The sequence below is a fragment of the Peromyscus californicus genome, unplaced genomic scaffold, assembly GCF_007827085.1.
Source record: "Peromyscus californicus insignis strain IS unplaced genomic scaffold, ASM782708v3 Scaffold_8__1_contigs__length_139910024, whole genome shotgun sequence".
Lineage (NCBI taxonomy): Eukaryota > Metazoa > Chordata > Mammalia > Rodentia > Cricetidae > Peromyscus > Peromyscus californicus.
Window position 1 is genome coordinate 101503631 of NW_026294606.1, and position 20227 is coordinate 101523857.

The 20227-nt window shown below is 45.3% G+C and overlaps 1 protein-coding gene across 1 annotated transcript in view; it reads right to left on the minus strand.

Annotated features, from left to right (window-relative positions):
• The window catches only part of Pkd1l3 (polycystin 1 like 3, transient receptor potential channel interacting), a 60302-nt gene that overhangs the window by 31731 nt on the left and 8344 nt on the right, over positions 1-20227 (minus strand). Inside the window, 11 exon segments of the mRNA XM_052727664.1 lie at positions 327-505; positions 979-1080; positions 3087-3317; positions 5778-5971; positions 8672-8903; positions 9946-10074; positions 11085-11211; positions 11309-11436; positions 13741-13917; positions 17961-18061; positions 18884-18910. Of these exon segments, the coding sequence (XP_052583624.1) occupies positions 327-505; positions 979-1080; positions 3087-3317; positions 5778-5971; positions 8672-8903; positions 9946-10074; positions 11085-11211; positions 11309-11436; positions 13741-13917; positions 17961-18061; positions 18884-18910 (1627 nt within the window).

Below are 20227 nucleotides of genomic sequence, written 5' to 3' on the forward strand. Positions count from 1 at the left end.
ATTTCCGGAACCATCTGGTGGAAGAGGAGAACTGACTCTCAGATTATCCTTTAACCTCCACACATGGGTGAGTGGTGTGCACACACACATACAAAATAAAGAAATAAGCCAGGTGTGGTGGTGCACGCCTTCAGTCCCAGCACTCAGGAGGCAGAGGCAGGAGGATCTCTGTGAGTTCAAAGCCAGCCTGGTCTACAGAACGAGTTCCAGGACAGGCACCAAAATGACAAAGAGAAACCCTGTCTCAACCCCCCCCCCCAAAAAAAAGAAATAAATGCAAAAAAATTTCTAAAGAAAAAGTGAGCCAGCCCAGGGCAGGTACTTACCAAGAAGGGTTGTTGCCAGAATTGTCATGCCACAGCCGAAGGCCATGCAGGTCCCCCAGCCAGGACCCAGTGGAGAGCAGGAAAACATCCAGGGCTCCACGCTCGAAGACTGCCTTCTGCGGGTCACATAGGTGGTGGGGCTCGCTGTGCCCCTCTGAGCCATAGAGGGTGATAACAACCTAACATGTGGCCAGAAAAGATGAAACAGGAGGCACTGTGACCCTGTTCTCTGGGGTTTTTCCTTAAGCAGAAAGAAGCAGCCATTGGAAGTTGTCAGACAAGGACAGAGGGTTCCTCACATTGCGCTTTAGGACTAGGCAATGCCAATTCCTGTGATTCCTTTTATTTTTTTAATTTTTTTATTTTTTTTTTAAGATTTATTTATTTATTATATATGCAATGTTCTATCTGCATGTATGTCTGCAGGCCAGAAGAGGGCACCAGATCTCATTTTGGATGGTTGTGAGCCACCATGTGGTTGCTGGGAATTGAACTCATGACCTCTGGAAGAACAGCTAGTGCTCTTAACCTCTGAGCCATCTCTCCAGCCCCTGTGATTCCTTTTAAAGCGCTATTGGACCCCAAGATATTGCCAAGTTAGAGCGTGCCCCATCACAGAAAACACACAGCAATGCGCGTGGGTCCTGCTAACCTGGGCTGTTGTAGCAGCCCTCCTTCGATACCCAGTGTAGACCTGGATAAGGTAGTGGAATGCAGAGTTGGGGTCGTTGTCAGCCAGGACGGTCACCTTCACCTGCAGGAAGAGCAGACGCAATGAGCTTGCCAGGTCTTGACTCAGGAGGGCCCCCGCTGGGAACAGGCTTCTCTGTGGCAATGTTGGGACCCCATGGGAAGCAGTGGGAGGTGATGTCACCAGGCAAGCACACACAGGCCAGCAGAGTGACCAGAGGGATGAGGTCTGAAACTCTAGGCTCTGTCTTCACAAAGAAACATCCTCAGAATCACCTGACTGGGCCTTGGGCAATAAGCCCTCCACCTCCCTCCCACTCAGGTGGGAGTAGCATGTCATGTGGAGGACGCCCAGGGAAACTGGAGCTTCAGACAAACGATGAGGGTCATGGGGCCTGCTAAAGATTCATTTGCTGTTTATATGTTCATATGAAATGCAAATTAGGTTGCTGTCTTTTTTTAAATTTATTTTTATTTTCTTTTGGTTTGTTTGAGACGGGGGTTTCTCTGTGTAACAGCTCTGGCTGCCCTGGAACTCACTCTGTAGCCCAGGCTGGCCTTGAACTCACAGAGAGCCACCTGTCTTTGTCTCCCGAGTGCTGGCATTAAAGGCTTATACCACACTGCACAGCCTGTCTTCTATCTTTATTTACTAAAGCTGGTGGCACTGCACCCAGGACAATAAGAAACAGATACTCCACCTCCTAGAACTTCCAAGTATAAACAAGAGGCTGCAGTGGAGATATTGGGAGAGCCCTTGCCTAGCATGTATAAGGCCTTGAATAAAAAAAAAAAACACAAAATAAGAAATGTATAAAACATACATTAAGAAAAAGATGTCAAAGAATTTCACTGTTTAAAAAATTGGGGGGGGGGCCTAGAAAGATAGCTCAGAGGTTAAGAGCACTGACTGCTCTTCCAGAGGACCTGAGTTCAATTCCCAGCAACCATATGGTGGCTCACAACCATCTGTAATGAGATCTGGTGCCCTCTTCTGACATGCAGGCAGAACTGTATCTATAATAAATAAATCCTTAAAAAATTTTTTTTTCTAGTCATAGCTAGGTGTGGTGTCACTTGGAGGCAGAGGCAGGTGGATCTCTGTAGGCTCCAGGCTAGCCTGAACTATATAGTGAGTTTCAGGCCCACCAGAACTACTCAGTGAGACCCTGTCTTAAAAGAAATTTACCCAGCCAAGGACGGTGGCTCACATCTGTAATTTCAGCACTTGAAGATTACTGTGATGTCAAGGTCAGCCTGGGCTATATAATGTGTTTCTTGGGTCAGGTTAGGGGACAGTATGAGATCATGTCTGAAGACACAGAAAATCATTTTTCAAAGTTTGAGCATTTATTTCTTTGTGTGCAGGGTGGGGCACAGGTGTACCATGACACACAAGTGGAGGGCAGAGGACTTGCTCTTTCCTTTCCATCATGTGTGCACTGGGGATCCAGCCAAGTTCATCAGCCTTGATGGCAAGGACCTTTACCCAGTGAGCCACACCCTCAGTCTCAGAAAAGAATTCTTTACTGGTTTCCTGTAGGTTGTAGTTATGTTAAATTATAATTTGACTCAGCATAAGTTTTTCTAGTTATAAGGTGAGATAAATATGAGTCTGGTAGCTGGGCAGTGGTGGTGCACGCCTTTAATCTCAGCACTCTGGAGGCAGAGGCAGGTGGATCTCTGAGTTCGAGGCCAGCCTGGGCTATAAAATGAGTTCCAGGACAGCCAGGGTTACTCAGAGAAACCCTGTGTTGAAAAACAAATAAACAAAAATATGAGTCTGATTTCAGTTGAGTTCCTAGGACAGCTATTTTCTGGTTTATTTCTAATCTACATGACTCCTGTGACAATCCAACCTTGGCACCAAACAAACAACAATAACAACACAAAAAAATGAAAGAGAGAAAAAGAAAAAAAACCTACTTTCTTTTGAGATAGTAGATATGCAGAAAAATTGAATATGACCCTACCTGAATTTCCCTGCTCCCTGGCCCACGATGCCTACATCTCCCTATCTAACTCAACACACTCAAGACACCATGGCCTTTGGAGTCCAAGCCTTCTCACCTTCTGCATGTCTGCTCGATCCTTCCTCCAAGCCCATGTGACTAAGAGACTATAGACTCCTAAAAGGCTGGCCAGCAATGACACCCCAACAGGGTTGTTGGTCACACGAAGCAGCAGTTTGATGGTGTTTTCCACATCCACCGTCCTGGGCAGGATGAAGAAGTCACTGCTGAAGAAGGTCAGGTGGTTACAGAGACACTGTGTCTTCCAAATGGTGCTCTTCGGGCCTGCCTGGAAGTAGACCAAAGATGCCGATTCTGAGGTAGAGTGCTAAGGAGTGGCAAGCAGGAAATGGAAACACCAGTGGCGTTGAGACAGAAGGATGCAAAGATTGGTTTCTTTTTTTTTTTTTTGGTTTTTTGAGACAGGGTTTCTCTGTGTAGCTTTGCGCCTTTCCTGGGACTCACTTGGTAGCCCAGGCTGGGCAAAGATTGGCTTCTATACGTTTATTTATCATGTGTATGTGCACGGGTGAGTTCTCCCCTTCTCCCCTTTGGGTTCTTGGGGTTGCACTCTGACTGGCAGGCCTTGGATGTGTGGCATCTTCTTCGCTGATGACCCATCACTGCATCTCTAGTTTCTAACGTGGCACCTCATGTGGAAGGCGTCCATCGAGCAGGTGCAGAAAGAACGAGTGTGCACAGCAACCCCAGGGCCGTGGCCGCCCTCTACAGAAGGGAGGGACAACAGTGAGGGCACACAGCTGGCCCCTATTAGCCCTGAGTGTTTTCTTATCTTTATGACTCTGAACGAGGCCAGGTGTAATGGCGTGCACGCCGATAATCCCAGCATAACCGAGTGGATCTCGATGAGATTCAGGCCAGCTTGGGCTACATAATTAGACCCTACTCAATTAGTCTCAAATAAAACAACAACAACAACAAAAACCCTCTGAATTATAAAAAAATAATAACTTTGATAAAGCTGACTGGTACGTTTAGAACTTTTAAATTATTCCCTGTCATTTTCCATATGGTATAACGTTTCTTCATAATGTGTATTTTAAAATTGCACCAGTAAGTATGAACAAATGGAAGCTAGCAACGCATGTTTGAGTTGGTGCATTGAAAGCCTGTAACGTGGGCTCAGTGGCGGAGTGCCTATCTAGCAAGTGTGAAGTCTTGGGACTGCTCCCCTCCACTGAAAATGTTGCCTCTGTGACTAATTCCTTAATTCTGCTGCATGATGCTAAGTCTTGCTTGCTCAGGCCCTCCTCCGGCCTGGGAACATCCCTTTCCTTGTACTCAGAGACACAGCATCCCAGAGGGACTCTATGGGCAGAAGCATCCCAACGGCTCTGTCATCAACGCTTGCGTCCCGAGAGCAAAAACCTTGAATCTTGCTCCTCAACGCATGACTCACCCACAACCACCACAGCAGAACCTTCTTCTTAATATGCTCCTGGTTGGGGGATTTGCCTGAGAAGTAGCTACCAGACATTACTGTTTGAGGCAGTAGCTTTCCTGAGAATTCAGTTTTTTCCTTGCCAAGCTCAATTTTTTTTTTCTTTTTGGTTTTTTGAGACAGGGTTTCTTCATGCAGTTTTGGTGCCTGTCCTAAACTTCGCGCTGTAGACCAGGCTGGCCTCGAACTCAGAGAGATCCGCCTGGCTCTGCCTCTCAAATGCTGGGATTAAAGGTGTGCACCACCACTGCCCAGCTTTAATTTTTTTTTTAAATTTTAAACACAGGGTCTCACTATGTAGCTCAGGCTAGCCTTGACCTCATGATCCCCCTGTTCTGCCTCCCAAGGGCTGGGGTTACACACAAACACCACCACACACAGATCCAGTCTCAGACCTTGGAAGAATAGCTTCATGATGACCAGGGCTTTGCCAGTAACATTTACCAGTGTGGTGTTACTGAAGTAGACATTAGATCAGGCTGGCACCCACTGGATCAAGGATGTGCAAGCTGGGTGTGGTGACGCATGCCTGTAACCTTAATACTCAAGGAGGCCAAAGCAAGAAGATCAAGAACAGGAGGCCAACCTGGGCTATGTAGTGAGAGGTATGATGTCTTCTGGAAGGGCCAGACGCCAGGGACAAGGTGGTAACTGTAAATGTGGCAGTCTGTCCTTGCCTGTCTGTGGTGTTCAAGAATCTACAATGTATTCTTCTTTTTTTTTTAAGGCTTACTTTTCTTTTATTTGTGTGTGTGTGTGTGGGGGGGGGGGGCGGGGGTTGAGAAGCCAGAAGAAGCCATTGGATTCCCTGGAGTTAGAGTTACAGGTGGTGGCTGTGAGCCAACACATGGAGGCTGGGAATTGAACTTGACTGAGTCCTCTAGAAGAGCAGAGAATGCTCTAACTGCTGAGCCACCTCCCCATCCGCTTTCTATAACATATTCCCAACTGGAAAAGTTTTCTTCTGTCTAGCAGGAGGCTTGGTTCTTTTAGCCACAGCATATTTAGCAAGCAGCTTCCACATCTACTTTCTCTCTTCGTCTATAGCTGTCAGCTGTCACTCAGTGCCCAGCACAGTCAGACTGGCATGCCACTGCGTTGAGATGGGAATTAGAAAAAGACAGCACGGACCTGCTGTTCTAGAGACACACCTGCCCGGCTACCACAGGCCACCCTCCTCTCTGTCCCCAGGATGATTTGCTTTCCTTCAGATTGCTGTTGTTTCTGACCTATCCCCAAGGAGGGAAGGGGAGAGGTGCAGCTAAGGTTTCAGAGAGCCCCCCTTACTTGGCATCCATCGCTCCTCCATGTCCTGTTGTTTCGGTCCCAGAAATAGCACTGGGTGATGGCCGTTACCACCGAGACCAGGATAGGTGTGCACTGTGTGGCCTCTGTACTTTTATTTACCACGGCCATGATGTAGTAAGTGCCATTCCCATACTGCAGGCTCTCTGGTGTCAGCACCCATGTGTACTCCTCATCTTAGGACAAAGAAGGATCATGGGTTATACTTCCGATGGGATAAAATCCCTTCAGATCCAGGACTACTATTATTCATTACTGTTATCTTACAAATGAGGATATAAGTCTAGTACCAGAAATGTGTGCAAAAAAAAAAAAAAAAAAAAAGACCAGTGACACAATCCTGAACTCTGCATCAGATCCATTCCAGTAAAAGAATCATGTTCTTTTGATATGTGCACGTTTATGCCTAATGAACTGGAATGCACTATGAGTTTTAGAAAAATGAAACCATCACACATGGGCTGTGTGATGGTTTGAGTAAGAACGGCCCTCATAGGCTAATATATTTGAACGCCTGGTCAGCAGGGAGTGGCAGTACTTGAGAAGGACAAGAGGGTGTGACCTTGTTGGAGTAGGTGTGGCCATGTTGGAGGTAGTGTGTCACTGGGTATGTGTTTTGATGTTTCAAAAGCCCAGTGAGGCCCAGTGTCTCTCCTCCTGCTTCCTGCAGATCTGGATGTAGAACTTAGAGCTACTTCTCCAGCACCATGTCTGCTGTGGTCATTCACAGCAATAGAACACTGACTAAGGCAGGGAATGTAGCTCAGTGGTAAGAGTGCCTGCCTAACACATATAAACCTAACATATATGCTGGGTTTGATCCCCAGCACCAATAAACCCATCATGGTGGTACAAATCTGTAATCCTAGGTAGCTAGCGCTTGAGAGATGGACACAGGAGGATCAGAAGTTCAAGGCTATCCTTGGTTATATAGTGGGTTTGAGCCCAGCTTTGGATACACGAGACTTAAAAAAAAGGGGGGGGTGGGCTTCGAGCTAGTTTAGCAGTTAAAGTGAAGTGTACGGCAAGCCAGCAAGAGGATCAGAGTTCAGCTCCCCAGAGCCCACATAAGTGCTGGGTGGATATGGCAACCTGCCTGTAATCCCAGTCTCAGAAAGGTAGAGGCATCCCCAGGGAAGCTGGCTACCCACACTCATCATCCCGGCAAGCTCTGGGTTTGACTGAGACACCTCACTTCAAAGAATAAGGTAAGAGAATGACTGATAAAGATGTCCAACATCAGTGTCAGGCGCCCCCTGACTCCTCCACAACCCGCTCTCCCATTACACACACAGGCACTTGAAGAGAACAACGTCACCGCCCACCTTAGGTGACAAGCTCTGGGATAAAGGAAGGACGAAAATGCAGTGGTTGCAGGGAACTGGGTTTCCCATGAGCCCCTGTGTCCTGTCCTGGTGGCCGTCAAGGATTAAGACAAGGCACTTTATCTCCCTGGCCTCAGTTTCCTCGTCTTCACAGCAAAGGTCCTTCCAACTCTAAGTGACTCTGTGACTTTCCAGTACATTTCAAAGTTACATTCATAGAGCATGGTGGATCAAGTGTATCTAGGCATCACTCATGGGTCTCAAATATTTGTGTGTGTGGTATATATTTGTCCATATGTGTGTGCACGTGTGCATGTGTGCTCTTGTATTTGGGAGCCAGACGTTGACTCTGGGTATCTGCCTTGATTGCTTGTCACTTTAGGGTCTCTCACTGAGTGAGAACCCATCAGTTCGGTTAGGCTGGCCGGTTGATGAGTTCTAGGGATCCGCTGTTGTCTCCCACCAGTGATAAGAGCATCCATAGTGAGCTTTCTACATGGATGCTGGGGATCCAAACTCAGGTCCCAATGCTTGAGTAGCAGACATTTTATTCATGGAGCCATCTCTCTAACCTCTCAGAATTTTGTTTTGTGTAGGTTGGCCTCCAGCTTGCTATAAAGCCAAGGATAGCTTTGAACTCTTGATTCATCTGCCTTCCTCTCTCAAGGGCTAAGATTACAGGCCCCTATGCTCAACTGTGCAGAAAATTTTAACTACTGGTATTATTTCAAAAATTCTTAGAAACAAAACCAGTGGTGCTGGGGATCAAATCAGGGCTTTGTGCGCAGTAGGCAGGTACTCCATCAACTGAGCCACACCCTCAGCTCTGCTTCCAAAGATTCCTAACTCCTCCAATAATGTCATTCTGTCTTATATCAAGACTTACTGTCTCTGACCCTTTCCCAAATCTAAGACTAAAAATGGAAATTGGGATATGTATTATTTTATATACATTCATCTATATCTTAGTACGCTTGAAATGATATGGTCTGGCCCATGGCACTAGAATGTTATTTCTTCAGCTGGTCTCAACTTCTTTTCATCCTAATGATGGAATCCCAGCCTTGCCATACTAAACATATGTTCTACCACAGAGCTATGACCCAGTCCTTACTATGTTTATGAATGTTTTCAACTACACTGAAAGTTGAGTTTTATAGTGTATATTCATGTTATCATTGAGTTCTACAATTAGCATTTAATAAAATTTGCTTTATCACATATATGATCTATCTCTCTATATAAGTATATATAGAGCATATATCTATATCCTTCTATGCATTACATAACCCATCTTTAATTAAATAAAACAAGGTACACATATATAGAGAGGTGAATGCTTGGAATCCTGGGAATATCTACTGATAGTATATTGTGTCAAGGTTACTTCCTGGTTGTGAACTTGTAGCTCAGCCTTTGGGGAGACTGGTTAAAAAAACAAGCATGCTGCTTCATCTTATAGCTGTGTGTGAACCTACAATTACCTCACAATCACAAGTTAAAAAGGAGAAAAACATATCAATTAAGTTTCAGACATCTGATGGCTGATACCTTTCTGCCACACCTGGTCCCTCGGAAGGCTGGCATTGAGGTAGAAGTGAGTGTGGTCAGGCTTGTCCTGGAAGCCCAGGTAGAGTGTCATCAGAAGGGGACTTTCCGGCTCGATGGTCACAATGAGGGTTTTCTCCACAGAGGTGATATTCACTGTGATTATGAAACGGTCTGTACTTGTGTTGAGGTTGGTGGGCTGGGTCTCCATGCTGGCATTTCTCCAGAGCACGATCTAGAAAGAGAGACACTTTATTTTTTTGTTTTGTTTTGTTTTTCGAGACAGGGTTTCTCTGTGTAGCTTTGCACCTTTCCTGGATCTTCCTCTATAAACCAGGCTGGCCTCGAACTCACAAAGATCCGCCTGGCTCTGCCTCCAGAGTGCTGGGATTAAAGGCGTGCGCCACCACCGCCTGACTTGAAAGAGAGACACGTAATCCTCCAGGTTAAGATGGGCTGTCAGGGACCGAACATGGACCATGGAAAAGTACTAGCTAGGCCAGAGAACAAGCCCCTGCCCTAAACCAGATGCCCCCAAAGATAAAGAACAGGTCAGGTAGGTCAGGTAGCATAGCAACAGAACAATGGGGTCTGACCAGTGACCTTACCACCTAGCACAACACCCTCATGACTTGCACGTCCCCCTTCACCTGCACGTACGGCACGTACTGCACCCCTTCCCTCCTTCCTGCCCCCTCCCCCTCTCATGCTATATAAGCCTTGCTGAGGAGAATAAAATTTGCAGCTTGATCAGAACACTGTCTTGCTGTCTTCTCTCATGTCTCCCCGTCCCTTTCATTCTCTCCCGCAGGTGGGTTGCCCCTGTTGAGACCCCGCTGGCCGGGGCAATGGGCCTTTCTGCTTCCTTTGTAGTTATGAGGTAACAAATTTCCCAAGGTTTCTTTGTTGGGTCTTAGTAGGCAGCACAATGCCAGGGATTAGTAGAGAAGATTACAATCTCTAGAGGCTTCTCCTGGGACTGAGTAAGGTCTATCTCTTTGTGAAGCTTCCAGAGATGTGCAACAAAATACTGGCCCTGACATGGATCCTTTTTTTAAAAAAACAGGGTCTCACTGTGTAGCCTTTCTGGCATAGAGAATTTACTATGTATCCTAGATAACCTCGAATCCACAGAGATAGCTTGCCTCTGTCTCCCAAGTGCTGGGATTAAAGGCATGTGCCATGTACTTAGCTCTGACATGAATCTAAAATGCTAAGTCGTTGTATCTTTCCATGCTCTTTTCCAGCATGTCCTGTTTCCATCAAGAAACTGGTACCTCAATATCTTCTATTAAATCGTGGACTTGGAGCGAGTGATAACCAGAGCTCAGTAATACATTTCCAATGCTTCCAACAATGTTCTTGTCATCTGAAGTCTCAAAAGGGTTGAAAGCCAGACCTGTTACCTGGAGAGGAAGCACATTCCAGTTCCTCCAATTGCCAAGTTGTTCTTAAAGGAGAGCATCCCTGCCCCCCAACAGGTTACAAGGTAGCAGCTCTAAATCAAATGCTGGGATTCTCCAGCAACGTGAGAAGTGAAGAAGGGATGCTAAACATTGTAATGCTGAAGAGAAACAATGAAAGACCCTCAACATCATTTGCACACATTTGCTCTCTGGAAGCAAGGGTTCTACACCCCAATACTGTTGGTGTTTTTTACACTGAATTGTTACGATTCAGATAATCCCAGCTTTGTCAGTAGTTGAGATCAATTCAAATCACAATACAGAAACACAGTTAAAGTCGCATATCTGTTTAATGCTCTCTATTGGATTTTTTTCAAGACTTGCAATGTAGCCCAGGCTATCCCTGAACTCTGAATTCACAACAATCCTTCTGCTGCCTCTCAAGTGCTAGGAAAACAGGCATCTGCCATCAAACCTAGCTATATACTAGGTGTGTGTGTGTGTGTGTGTGTGTGTGTGTGTGTGTGTGTGTGTGTGTGTGTTACATACATATGAGTCCATGGGTGCAAGAGCTTATGGCAATGAGTAGGCATGTAGAGAGCAGAGCAGGATACTGAGTATCTTCCAGTGCTCTTTGTCTGGGATTCTCACTGAAGTAGAAGCTTGTGGTTTTGGCTAGGCTGGCTGACCAATGAACTCTCATATGTGCCTGTCTCTGCACCCCAGTGCTGAGGTTACAGGCACACACAGCCAGGCCCACATTTATACGGGTGCTGGAGATTCAAACTCAGGTCCTCTTATTGACAGAGCATGTGTTCTTACCCACTAAGCCATCTCCCCAGCCCCTACTGGATCATTTTTAAGAGACCTTTCTCTTCTCAATATGAAATATACATTAATGCCCACAGTCTTCCTTATGTGGCCCGGATGATGTGTATTCTCTCCCCCTACACTCCCACACAGCCATCATATACCGTTTTCATTCCCATCTCAGTCAAGTTCATACTCACCTGAAGGTTCACTCCTGGGTGTTTATTCAAGAGCTCTTTCAGCGCTTCTGCTGATGGAAAACCTAACCTCAAGGGTGCAGGGTCACCCAGAGTATAAGTGCTCAGAGGCAAAGATGATACATTTTGGCTGAAAGAATTTAAATGCCAATCAGTTTCTGTACACCCTCTAAAAGTCAAAACCAAAACAAAATAACAAAATTTCCCCAGCCCTCCAGCCGGTTAACCTGCTCAACAGCAGAGTAGCAACAGGAGAGGTCAAGGTCACTGCCGACTCAGGAGACAGGCTCCGCTGGCAAAATGCTTTGTGGATCTCTCCCAGGGCCATCAAGGACATCTCCAGCATGTCTGCAACCTGCATTTAGAGTGAGATTCCTTGTGATCTGTGGGATGTTACTGAAATAGTTCTGATGGGGTTCCCAGGGGAACTGGGATTTTGATAGTGGTGTAAAGAAAGGGGAGGGAGCAAGCATGGACTTTGGAACCTCACAGAAGTGCTCAGAGTCTCACTAACAACTTTGCATCAAACACACACACACACACACACACACACACACACACACACACACACACACACACACTTGCCCCATATTGGTGAAAGAAACAGCTCTTATCTCAAAGGGGATGAGAGAGTTCAGTCTGGGGCTAAGTATGAGTGACCAAGGCCCAGGTCCCCCAAATTCCATGTTCCATCATGGTGACAGCTGGATGGAGTCGTTATGACAACAGAACAAAGGAAGTCTTAAATGGAGGAGTTTTCAAATACACTGGTGGAAACAGCAGATAGGAGGGTTGAAGAAATTGGGAACTCTGTTCTATAGTCCAGAGCTGCCGTCCGGTAGCATTCTCAGCTTTTTGGTTAGTAGGAGCTAGGTGTCTGTTTGGACATTTCAAAGGATCTACTGGTCACACAGATGCCAGGTCACATGCAGACAACACATAGTTATTAAGAGGGCTAATGATGGCCCAAGATAACTTGGCTCTGAACTTGTACCATTCCAAACTCCTCCCCCCCCCCATCCCCGCAAGTTCTAACCAGTTAATCAGCCCTGTGGACGGTTTAGTGTGAGGAGTTTCTATTCACACCTCTGATAGGAGTTTCCCTCAGTGTTCTCGATAGGTGCTGTGTGGGGTGGGAGGACAAGGTGTCCTGTATCCCAGGGTGACCTCAAACTCACTCTGCAGCCAGATATCACTTAGTATTTCTGATCCTCCCGCTCCAATCCCAAATGCTGTGTATGCTCAATCTGTGGGGTGCTGTGGATGGTTCATGGGGCTTCTTGCAGCACAGGCAAGCACTTTACCAGCTGAGATACAGCCCCAGCAGTATGATTAATACTTAAAAACAGCTCTGTTGAGATGAAATTCCCAAATGTGGTAGAACTCACCCACTCAGAATATATGTTTTACATCTACATATGTAACCAACACCACAATCTAGCTTTTAAATTCATCCCCCTAAAATAAACTGGCCTACTCTGACTTCTACAGACCTAATGCTTCTGGACATTTCTCAAGGTGAACTCCAATAGATGGCCTTTCATGTGACATGATGTTCCTGAGGGTTACCCATACTGTATCGTGTATTAGTACGTCATTCCTTCCTGTGGCTAAACAGTCTTTGTGTGAATGTGCTGTATTGTAATTTATCCACCACCCCTCAGATCACACGCAGTGGGACTGTTTCCACATTGGGCTCTTTTTCTGCTTGAAAAACCCTCTTTTGAACATATATTTTTTTTTTTTTTTGGTTTTTCGAGACAAGGTTTCTCTGTGTAGCTTTGCGCCTCTCCTGGAACTCACTTGGTAGCCCAGGCTGGCCTCGAACTCACAGAGATCCGCCTGGCTCTGCCTCCCGAGTGCTGGGATTAAAAGCGTGCGCCACCACCGCCCGGCTTTGAACATATTTTTTGTGTGGACCTGCTTAAATTCTCTCCTGTACATAATACCAAAGAGCATAATTGCTAGAGATGCAGCCAGATTATTTCTCACACTTTGATGGGCTGCTGCATTATTTCCAAACACAACAATTTATCATGGTTATAGTGTCTTAGCATCCTTGCTAATATTTATTATTGTCTCCCTCCCCGCCCCTCTGATGTTGATTTAAGAAAGAATCTCAGGCTGGCCTCAAACTCAGTGTGCTGCCAAGGATAACCTTGAACCCCTCAGGTCCACTTGCCTCTGCCTCTTGAGCACTGGAATCACAGACATGTGTCACCATACCTGGCTTGTCCATATTTTTTGGTGTGAATTGTTATCACCCTCTTTTCCCCCTTCCTCCCTCCCTTCCTTCCCATTGTCTTCCATTCTCTCCCGTTCCAAGGCCTTGCTACACAGCCCAGGCTGGCCTTGAACTTGCTATCCCCCTGTCTCAGCCTCCCTAGTGCTGGGATAACACTCTATCCAGCTTCTTAGTTTTAGTTTGCATTTTCCTAATAGCTAAGGGTGTTGGCTATCTCATCGAGGGTTTATGATGTGCTTTACTAAATCCTTTCACTGATTGTGAAGTGAGCATTCAGTAGCCTCTGTACACTGGTTGGGTAGAGAAAGAGGCCAGAGAAGACTCAGCAGTCTCTCCAGCAGAATTCTCTTTTAAAGACTGGGGAGAGGTTGTGTGGCAGAGCTGGCCACTGGCATACCACACACTCACCTCAGCAAGCTCAGTGTCTTGCTGAAGAATCTGCTGACTTCCTTTCTTGGTTGTTATTGTACTACCAAGAGGCTGAAGGGGGCAGACAACAGCCGGAGTTTTGAAGTTCCGACTGTCATCTTGCTGAAATGGGATCATCATCAGCTGCTCACTCAGGTCAAGGAGTAAGTTGGCCACGCTGACCTAGGGGCGTCAGAAAGGAAACACATGTAGCTGCTTGTGCCTGTTTTAAATTTATTTGTGCCTTCTTATAAGCAGTGCAATATTCTCTCCCTCCCCCTCCTCTCCCTCCTTTTCTTCATGTATGTATATATGTGTGTATGGTGTGTGCCCATATTCATGTGGGTGTATGTGCATCTGGAGGCCAGATCGATGTCATATATCTTCATCAGTTGCTCTCCACCATGTTTTTTGAGACAGGGTCTCTCACTGAACAGAGGAGTCTTACCAACTGGCTAGCCCAGCTGACCAGCAAACTCTAGGGTTTTGTCTGTTTCCACCTTTCCATCAGTAGATTTCCAGACATGCAGGGCCACATCTGGCTTTTACATATGTGCTGCAGATGTGCACTCAGGTTCTCAAGCTTGTGCACAGGCACTTCACCAGCTGAATTATTCCCCAGCCCCACATCAATATCCATTCCATAGTTCAAATGTATTTTATAAGAAGCAACATCACCATTTGGCAGGCAAGGAAAATATACGATTCCATGCCACCTATGGGGGAGGATTGTGTTTAATGTTATTCTAAGGAACTTGGAGTGCTAAGTAGACAAGCTGTTTAAGTGAACAAAATCAAACTAAAAGACAGATGCTTGGGAAAAGAGCAATGTCTGGCCAAATGCTGAGAAGGTGGGCTCTTTGTGAAGGCATGGGGGGCAACATCAAAAGTTTCCAGATATCCAAAAAACAGAGACCAGGGAGAAGTTCTAAATACAATAGAAAACACCAGTTCTCTTTTATGCAGGAGGAAAAAAAAGGCTAAGCAGCCAGGTGCAGTGATGCATGCCTGTAATCCTAGCACCCAGGAGGCAGAGACAGGGAGATTGCAAGTAAGTTTAAAGTCAGCTCAGGCTGCATAGTGAAACCCTGCCTCAAACCAACCAACCAACTAACTACAAAAAGGAAATACTAGGCAAGTTTGATTGGATGGTTACTGGACACCCATTGTAGGTACTACTATTTTTGTTTTGAAATGTTATCTCCTTTCAAAGTTATATTTATTAAAAGCTTCTGTAAAAATCAAAGACATAAACTGGGCAGTGGTGGCACATGCCTTTAATCCTAGCACTCAGGAGGCAGAGGCAGATGGATTTCTGTGAGTTTGAGACCAGCCTGGTCTACAGAGTGAGTTCCAGGACAGCCAGGGCTACACAGAGAAACCCTGTCTCAAAAAAACCAAGCAACCAAAAAAAAAAAATCAAACATATTCAGAAGTTTACACTGGCACAAAATATTTGAAGTATGGTTAACAATTAACAACAGTTTATGGTAGAATATTATTTTAAGATATGTTACACTTTTATTACGTGGAACATTTGTTTAATGATGCAAAGATGTGCTGCATTCTTTTATGTTTTTTATGTTACATTTGTTTAACTCTGTGGAGCTGTGTTACTTTGCCTGTCTAAAACACGTGATGGTCTAATACAGAGCTGAATGGACAATAACAAGACAGGAGAAAGGCTAGGCAGGGCTGGCAGGCAGAGAGAAGAAATAGGAGGAGACATCTGGGAGGAGAGATTGAGAAGCAAGAAAAGGAGAGAAGACGCCAGGGGCCAGCCACCCGGCAATACAGTCAGTCACAGAGTAAGAAGTAAAGAAAGGTATATAGAATGGAGAAAGATGAAAGCCCAGAGGCAAAAGGTAGATGGGACAATTAAAAAAAAACTAGCTAGAAATACGCCAAGCAAAGGCCAGGCACTCATAAGTTAAAAAAAAAAAATCTCCCATGTGATTTATTTGGGAGCTGGGTGGTGGACCCCCAAAGAGCAAAGAGTTAAAAACAACCAGCTACAACAGTTAGCCTTAGTAATAAAAGCCTCTAATAACAAGACCAACGGCCCAAAATGAAGAGTGAGCAGGACGGATGATGGCACAAAGCAATTTGGAGAAGGAATAAAGGGGAAGGGGCCATGTCTCAACGCCAGAATCCATGCTTAGGTTCAGAATCAAGTAAAACGGTCAACAGAAATGAAGTCATAAACACCCCTGCGAGTATACAAGCACAAAAAGGGAGGATTAGCTTCCGTAGAAATCAATACACTGCCACTTTACCTGGTGGTTTTAATTAATTAACTAATTAATTAATTGTCAACTTGATAGGAGCTAGAGTTATTGAGAAGAGGACTCTCAATTGAGAACATACTTTTATAAATGGGTCTAAGCTGGGCAGTGGTGATGCACGCCTTTAATCCCAGCACTCGGGAGGCAGAGGCAGGAGGATCTCTATGAATTCGAGGCCAGCCTGGTCTCCAAAGCGAGTTCCAGGAAAGGCGCAAAGCTACACAGAGAAACCCTGTCTTGAAAAAAAAAAAAAAAAAAAGAAGACGGGTCTATAAGCAAGTCTATAGGGCGTTTTATTGATTAACGATTGGTGTGGGAGGGTCCAGGCCATGGTGGGGAGTGTCACCCCTGGGCAGCTGGTCCTGAGTTGAATAAGAAAGCAGGCTGAGCAGGCCATGGAGGACAGGTCAGTAAGCCAAGCTCCTCCATGGTTCCTGCTTCTTCTGTTCCTCCTCCAGGTTCCTGCCTTGGCCTCCCCTGATGAAGGATTGTAACCCATAAGCCAAATAAACCCTTCCTCCCCAAGTTGCTTTGATTATAGTGTTTTATCACAGCCATAGAACCCTAACTAAGATACCTTCTTCTTCCTTTCTTGCTTTTAAAATGGGCAAAAAATGGGAATGTGGGGCTATAGTGGAAATGAAAACCGTACCTTTTTGGAGAACAATTTGGCCATATCTGTTGCAAGTCTAAAGGCCTATCATTGCTTTGATGCAGCACTCAGAATTAGTTTTGCAAGTACTCAATGTATTTACAAGGATGCACATAGGTAAGCTGTTTCATGAATAAACAAAAAATTCAGGTGACTATTAGTCAGCCAATATATGCAGACAGGTGTGGAAAGGCAATTTGTTAACTTAAAACTTAAAAGGTGCCAGGCAGTGGTGGTGGAGGTGGTGGTGCACACCTTTAGTCCCAGTAGGAGGCAGAGTCAGGCAGATCTCTGTGAGTTCAAGACCAGCCTGGTCTAGAGAAAGTTCCAGAACAGCTAGGGTTACAGAGAGAAACCCTGCCTTGGGGAAAAAACAAAACGAAACAGTCAAAGGTCTAAAAATATCTGTATACTTTTAATTCATTTTAAAAATGCTCGTGACTTAGGAAACAGTATCTATATATCTATATATCTATATATAGATTGTGTTTTCTCTGCTTTGATTTTCTTCCTAAGAACGTGTTTCTGTAATTGAAAAACACAGATGGAATGGCGATGCGGCTCACTTGGTAAAAACACTTTTAGCACGCGGGAAGCCTCGGGCTTGACCCCCAGCACCACATAAACTAGTTGTGGTGGTGCATATCTGTCATATTGGAACTGGGGTGGTGGGGGCGGATCAACAGTGTAAGGTCATCCTAGGCTACACACCAAGTTTGAGACAAGGCTGGGACACACAAGACCCTGTCTCAAAATAGAAAAAATAAAAATAAACACCCCCCCCCCCAGCAAAAAACCAAACCAAAGAACCAGACCGACCAACCAACCAACCAACCAACCTACCAGAACTTCAGAGACATGCTTATTGTGGTGTATTTACAAATGTCAAAAAATAGAAAAAAGAAAGTTGAATCTCTTATGCTACCGCCTTTTTATGCATAAGAAGCAGCCTGATCAGTTATGAGGAAGCGAGCATGAGCGCAGAAAACGGCAAGGCCAGGAGCATTCCGATTTTGATGCCTGTCCCAGGACCATTCCCTTCTATCTACGGCGAGCCGCGCGGCTGTCTTTGTTGCCTGATTTCTCCTAACAAACGTATTAAAATGACGTAACCTGATCAGTAGACTGAGAATACCATCGCCAATCAATGCACTCATTTCAGACTTAAATTTGTATTTGCCAATAGTCAGCTCTTTCCATCCAGTACTTTTACGGTGCCCAGTTCTGCAACGGCACGGTCTCCACATCCTTCCCTTCACCGAGTTCCTTCCCTCCCCATTTCTGATTACCTGAGCTGGTGTAGGAGATGTTGGAGGGGAGTTTCTCAGTCTCTGGAGGATGTCACAGGCTTTCTGGAATTCACTGTCCACTTGAAAAGCAGGTATTTCTGCTGTCTGCTCTGTGACCTGTTAGGAAGAAAAGATTTTTGTCAGGCTGGAGAACTGGCTCAGTAGGTAAAGGCGCTTACTGCTAAGACTGAAGGACCCCAGTTTGATCCCTGGAACCCACATGGCAGATGGACAGAACTGATTACTGCAAGTTCTGTGACCTCCATGTGAGTAACACGGCACATGTGCACACCCCCACTCCCATACACACACACAAATGTAATAAAAAATTAAAAGATAATATTTTATCAAAATTATTTATACAGATTTATCATGGGAGTTTGGTATACTATGTTAATGGCCACTGACCAAGGATGACGTTCTGAGTTTCATGAACTGCAGGCTCCAAAAGGGCCGTTACTTTCAGAAGCAAGTGGGTGAAATTGATTTTCATCTCCTTCATACATGAGAGAAGATGAGTAAGAATTCTATAGAATGAAAACTCCAAAGGCAAATGAGGTTTAAGATTACAGGAATGAGTTCACAGAGAGCTTTTTTTTTTTTTTAAACTCTTTTCTCTTTTGGGAGCTCACCACCCAGCTCCCAAATGAATCACACACAGAGGCTTATTCTTAATTATGAATGCCCGGCCTTAGCTTGACTTGTTTCTTGCCAGCTTTCCTCAACTTAAGTTTTCTCATCTACCTTTTGCCTCTGGGCTTTTCCCGTTCTCTTACTTCTGTAAATCTTACTCTCACTCCGTGGCTGGCTGTGGTGCTGGATTGCGGGCCCTGGAGTCCTCCTCCCTCTCTGGCTACTTCTTTTTTTTTTTTACTCCTCCCAGATCTCTCCTTCTCCATATCCTCTCTGCCTGCTAGCCCCACCTATCCTTTCTCCTGCCTTGCTATTGGCTGTTCATTTCTTTATTAGCCCATCAGGTGTTTTAGACAGGCACAGTAACACAGCTTTGCAGAGTTAAACAAATACAACAAAATCAAAAGTAAAACACCTTCAAATAATTCTACAACAGAGAGCTTATCTAGCAAGTACAAGGTCCCTGGCTGAAGCCTCAACACCGGGGAAGAGTTCATGTTGAAAAGGGAAACCCTCGAGCGGCAGCAGAGACCAGAATAAATAATAAATAATAAAGACCAGAAACTGAACTATTACCCGCTGAGGAGTTAGTGAAAACAAGGAGATTAAGAGCTTGGAACAGGGATGCCTTTAATCCCAGCACCCGGGAAAGGAGCCATCTCCGTGGGACTCCACCAGAACTGATCTGAACACTCTGTCTGAGGCCAACCCAGGGCCCAGCTGCCAATCCTGCGAAACCCAACAACTTGGAGGTGTTGGTGAGACTACCCTGCTCAGCTGAAATCCATCCCAGAGAGGATTCAGAATTCTACAGTCTGCAGTCTGAAGAAACAAGATCAGCTGAGGAGTTGACGAATGAGCAAAACGTGACATGAGAACATAAAAGAAGGCACCGCCCAACCACCGAACCAGGTCACCAGAATCATAAGCCTACACTACACCGACTGGGAACAGGTAAGCTCCCATCTCCAGACCGGCAGATCAGGTCTCTAGCCCCTAGGTCCTACCCATCGGAGTCCCAGGGACCAGACAGCTACCTTTCCCTGCTCCCTCACCAAAAAACAACAACAACAAAAAACAAAACACACACACACACACACACACACACACACACACAAACCCCAACCAACCCCTATGAACCTAACAACCACGAAACCATAAGCCCACCCTGCACCAACTGGGAACAACTGCTCCCTGAGACAGCACACACTAACACTGATTGGACTAAGCTGCTCCCGAAGAAACAGAGCCCAACAGCACCGATTTAACCAAGAACTCCTAGTGAACCAAGACTATCAATTAGAACAAGAGAGGCACCTTTAGACACAGACACTGCCTGCACCGAGCAGAGGAAGAGATGAGTAGACGCCAGTGCAAAAATACAGGCAACAACATAAAGACCTATATGACAACATCAGAACCTAGCGATTCTACACCTGCAAAACCTGAACATACTAAGGCAAAAGAAGCAGAAGAAATCAATCCTAAAAATTACTTTAAGAAGATGATAGAGGCTCTTAAAGAGGAAATGAAAAACTCCCTTAAAGAGGAAATAAAAAATTCCCTTAAAGAAATGGAAGAAAAAACAAAAAATTGGAAGAAATCAAAGAAAGCCAAGAAAAGGTAATTAAACA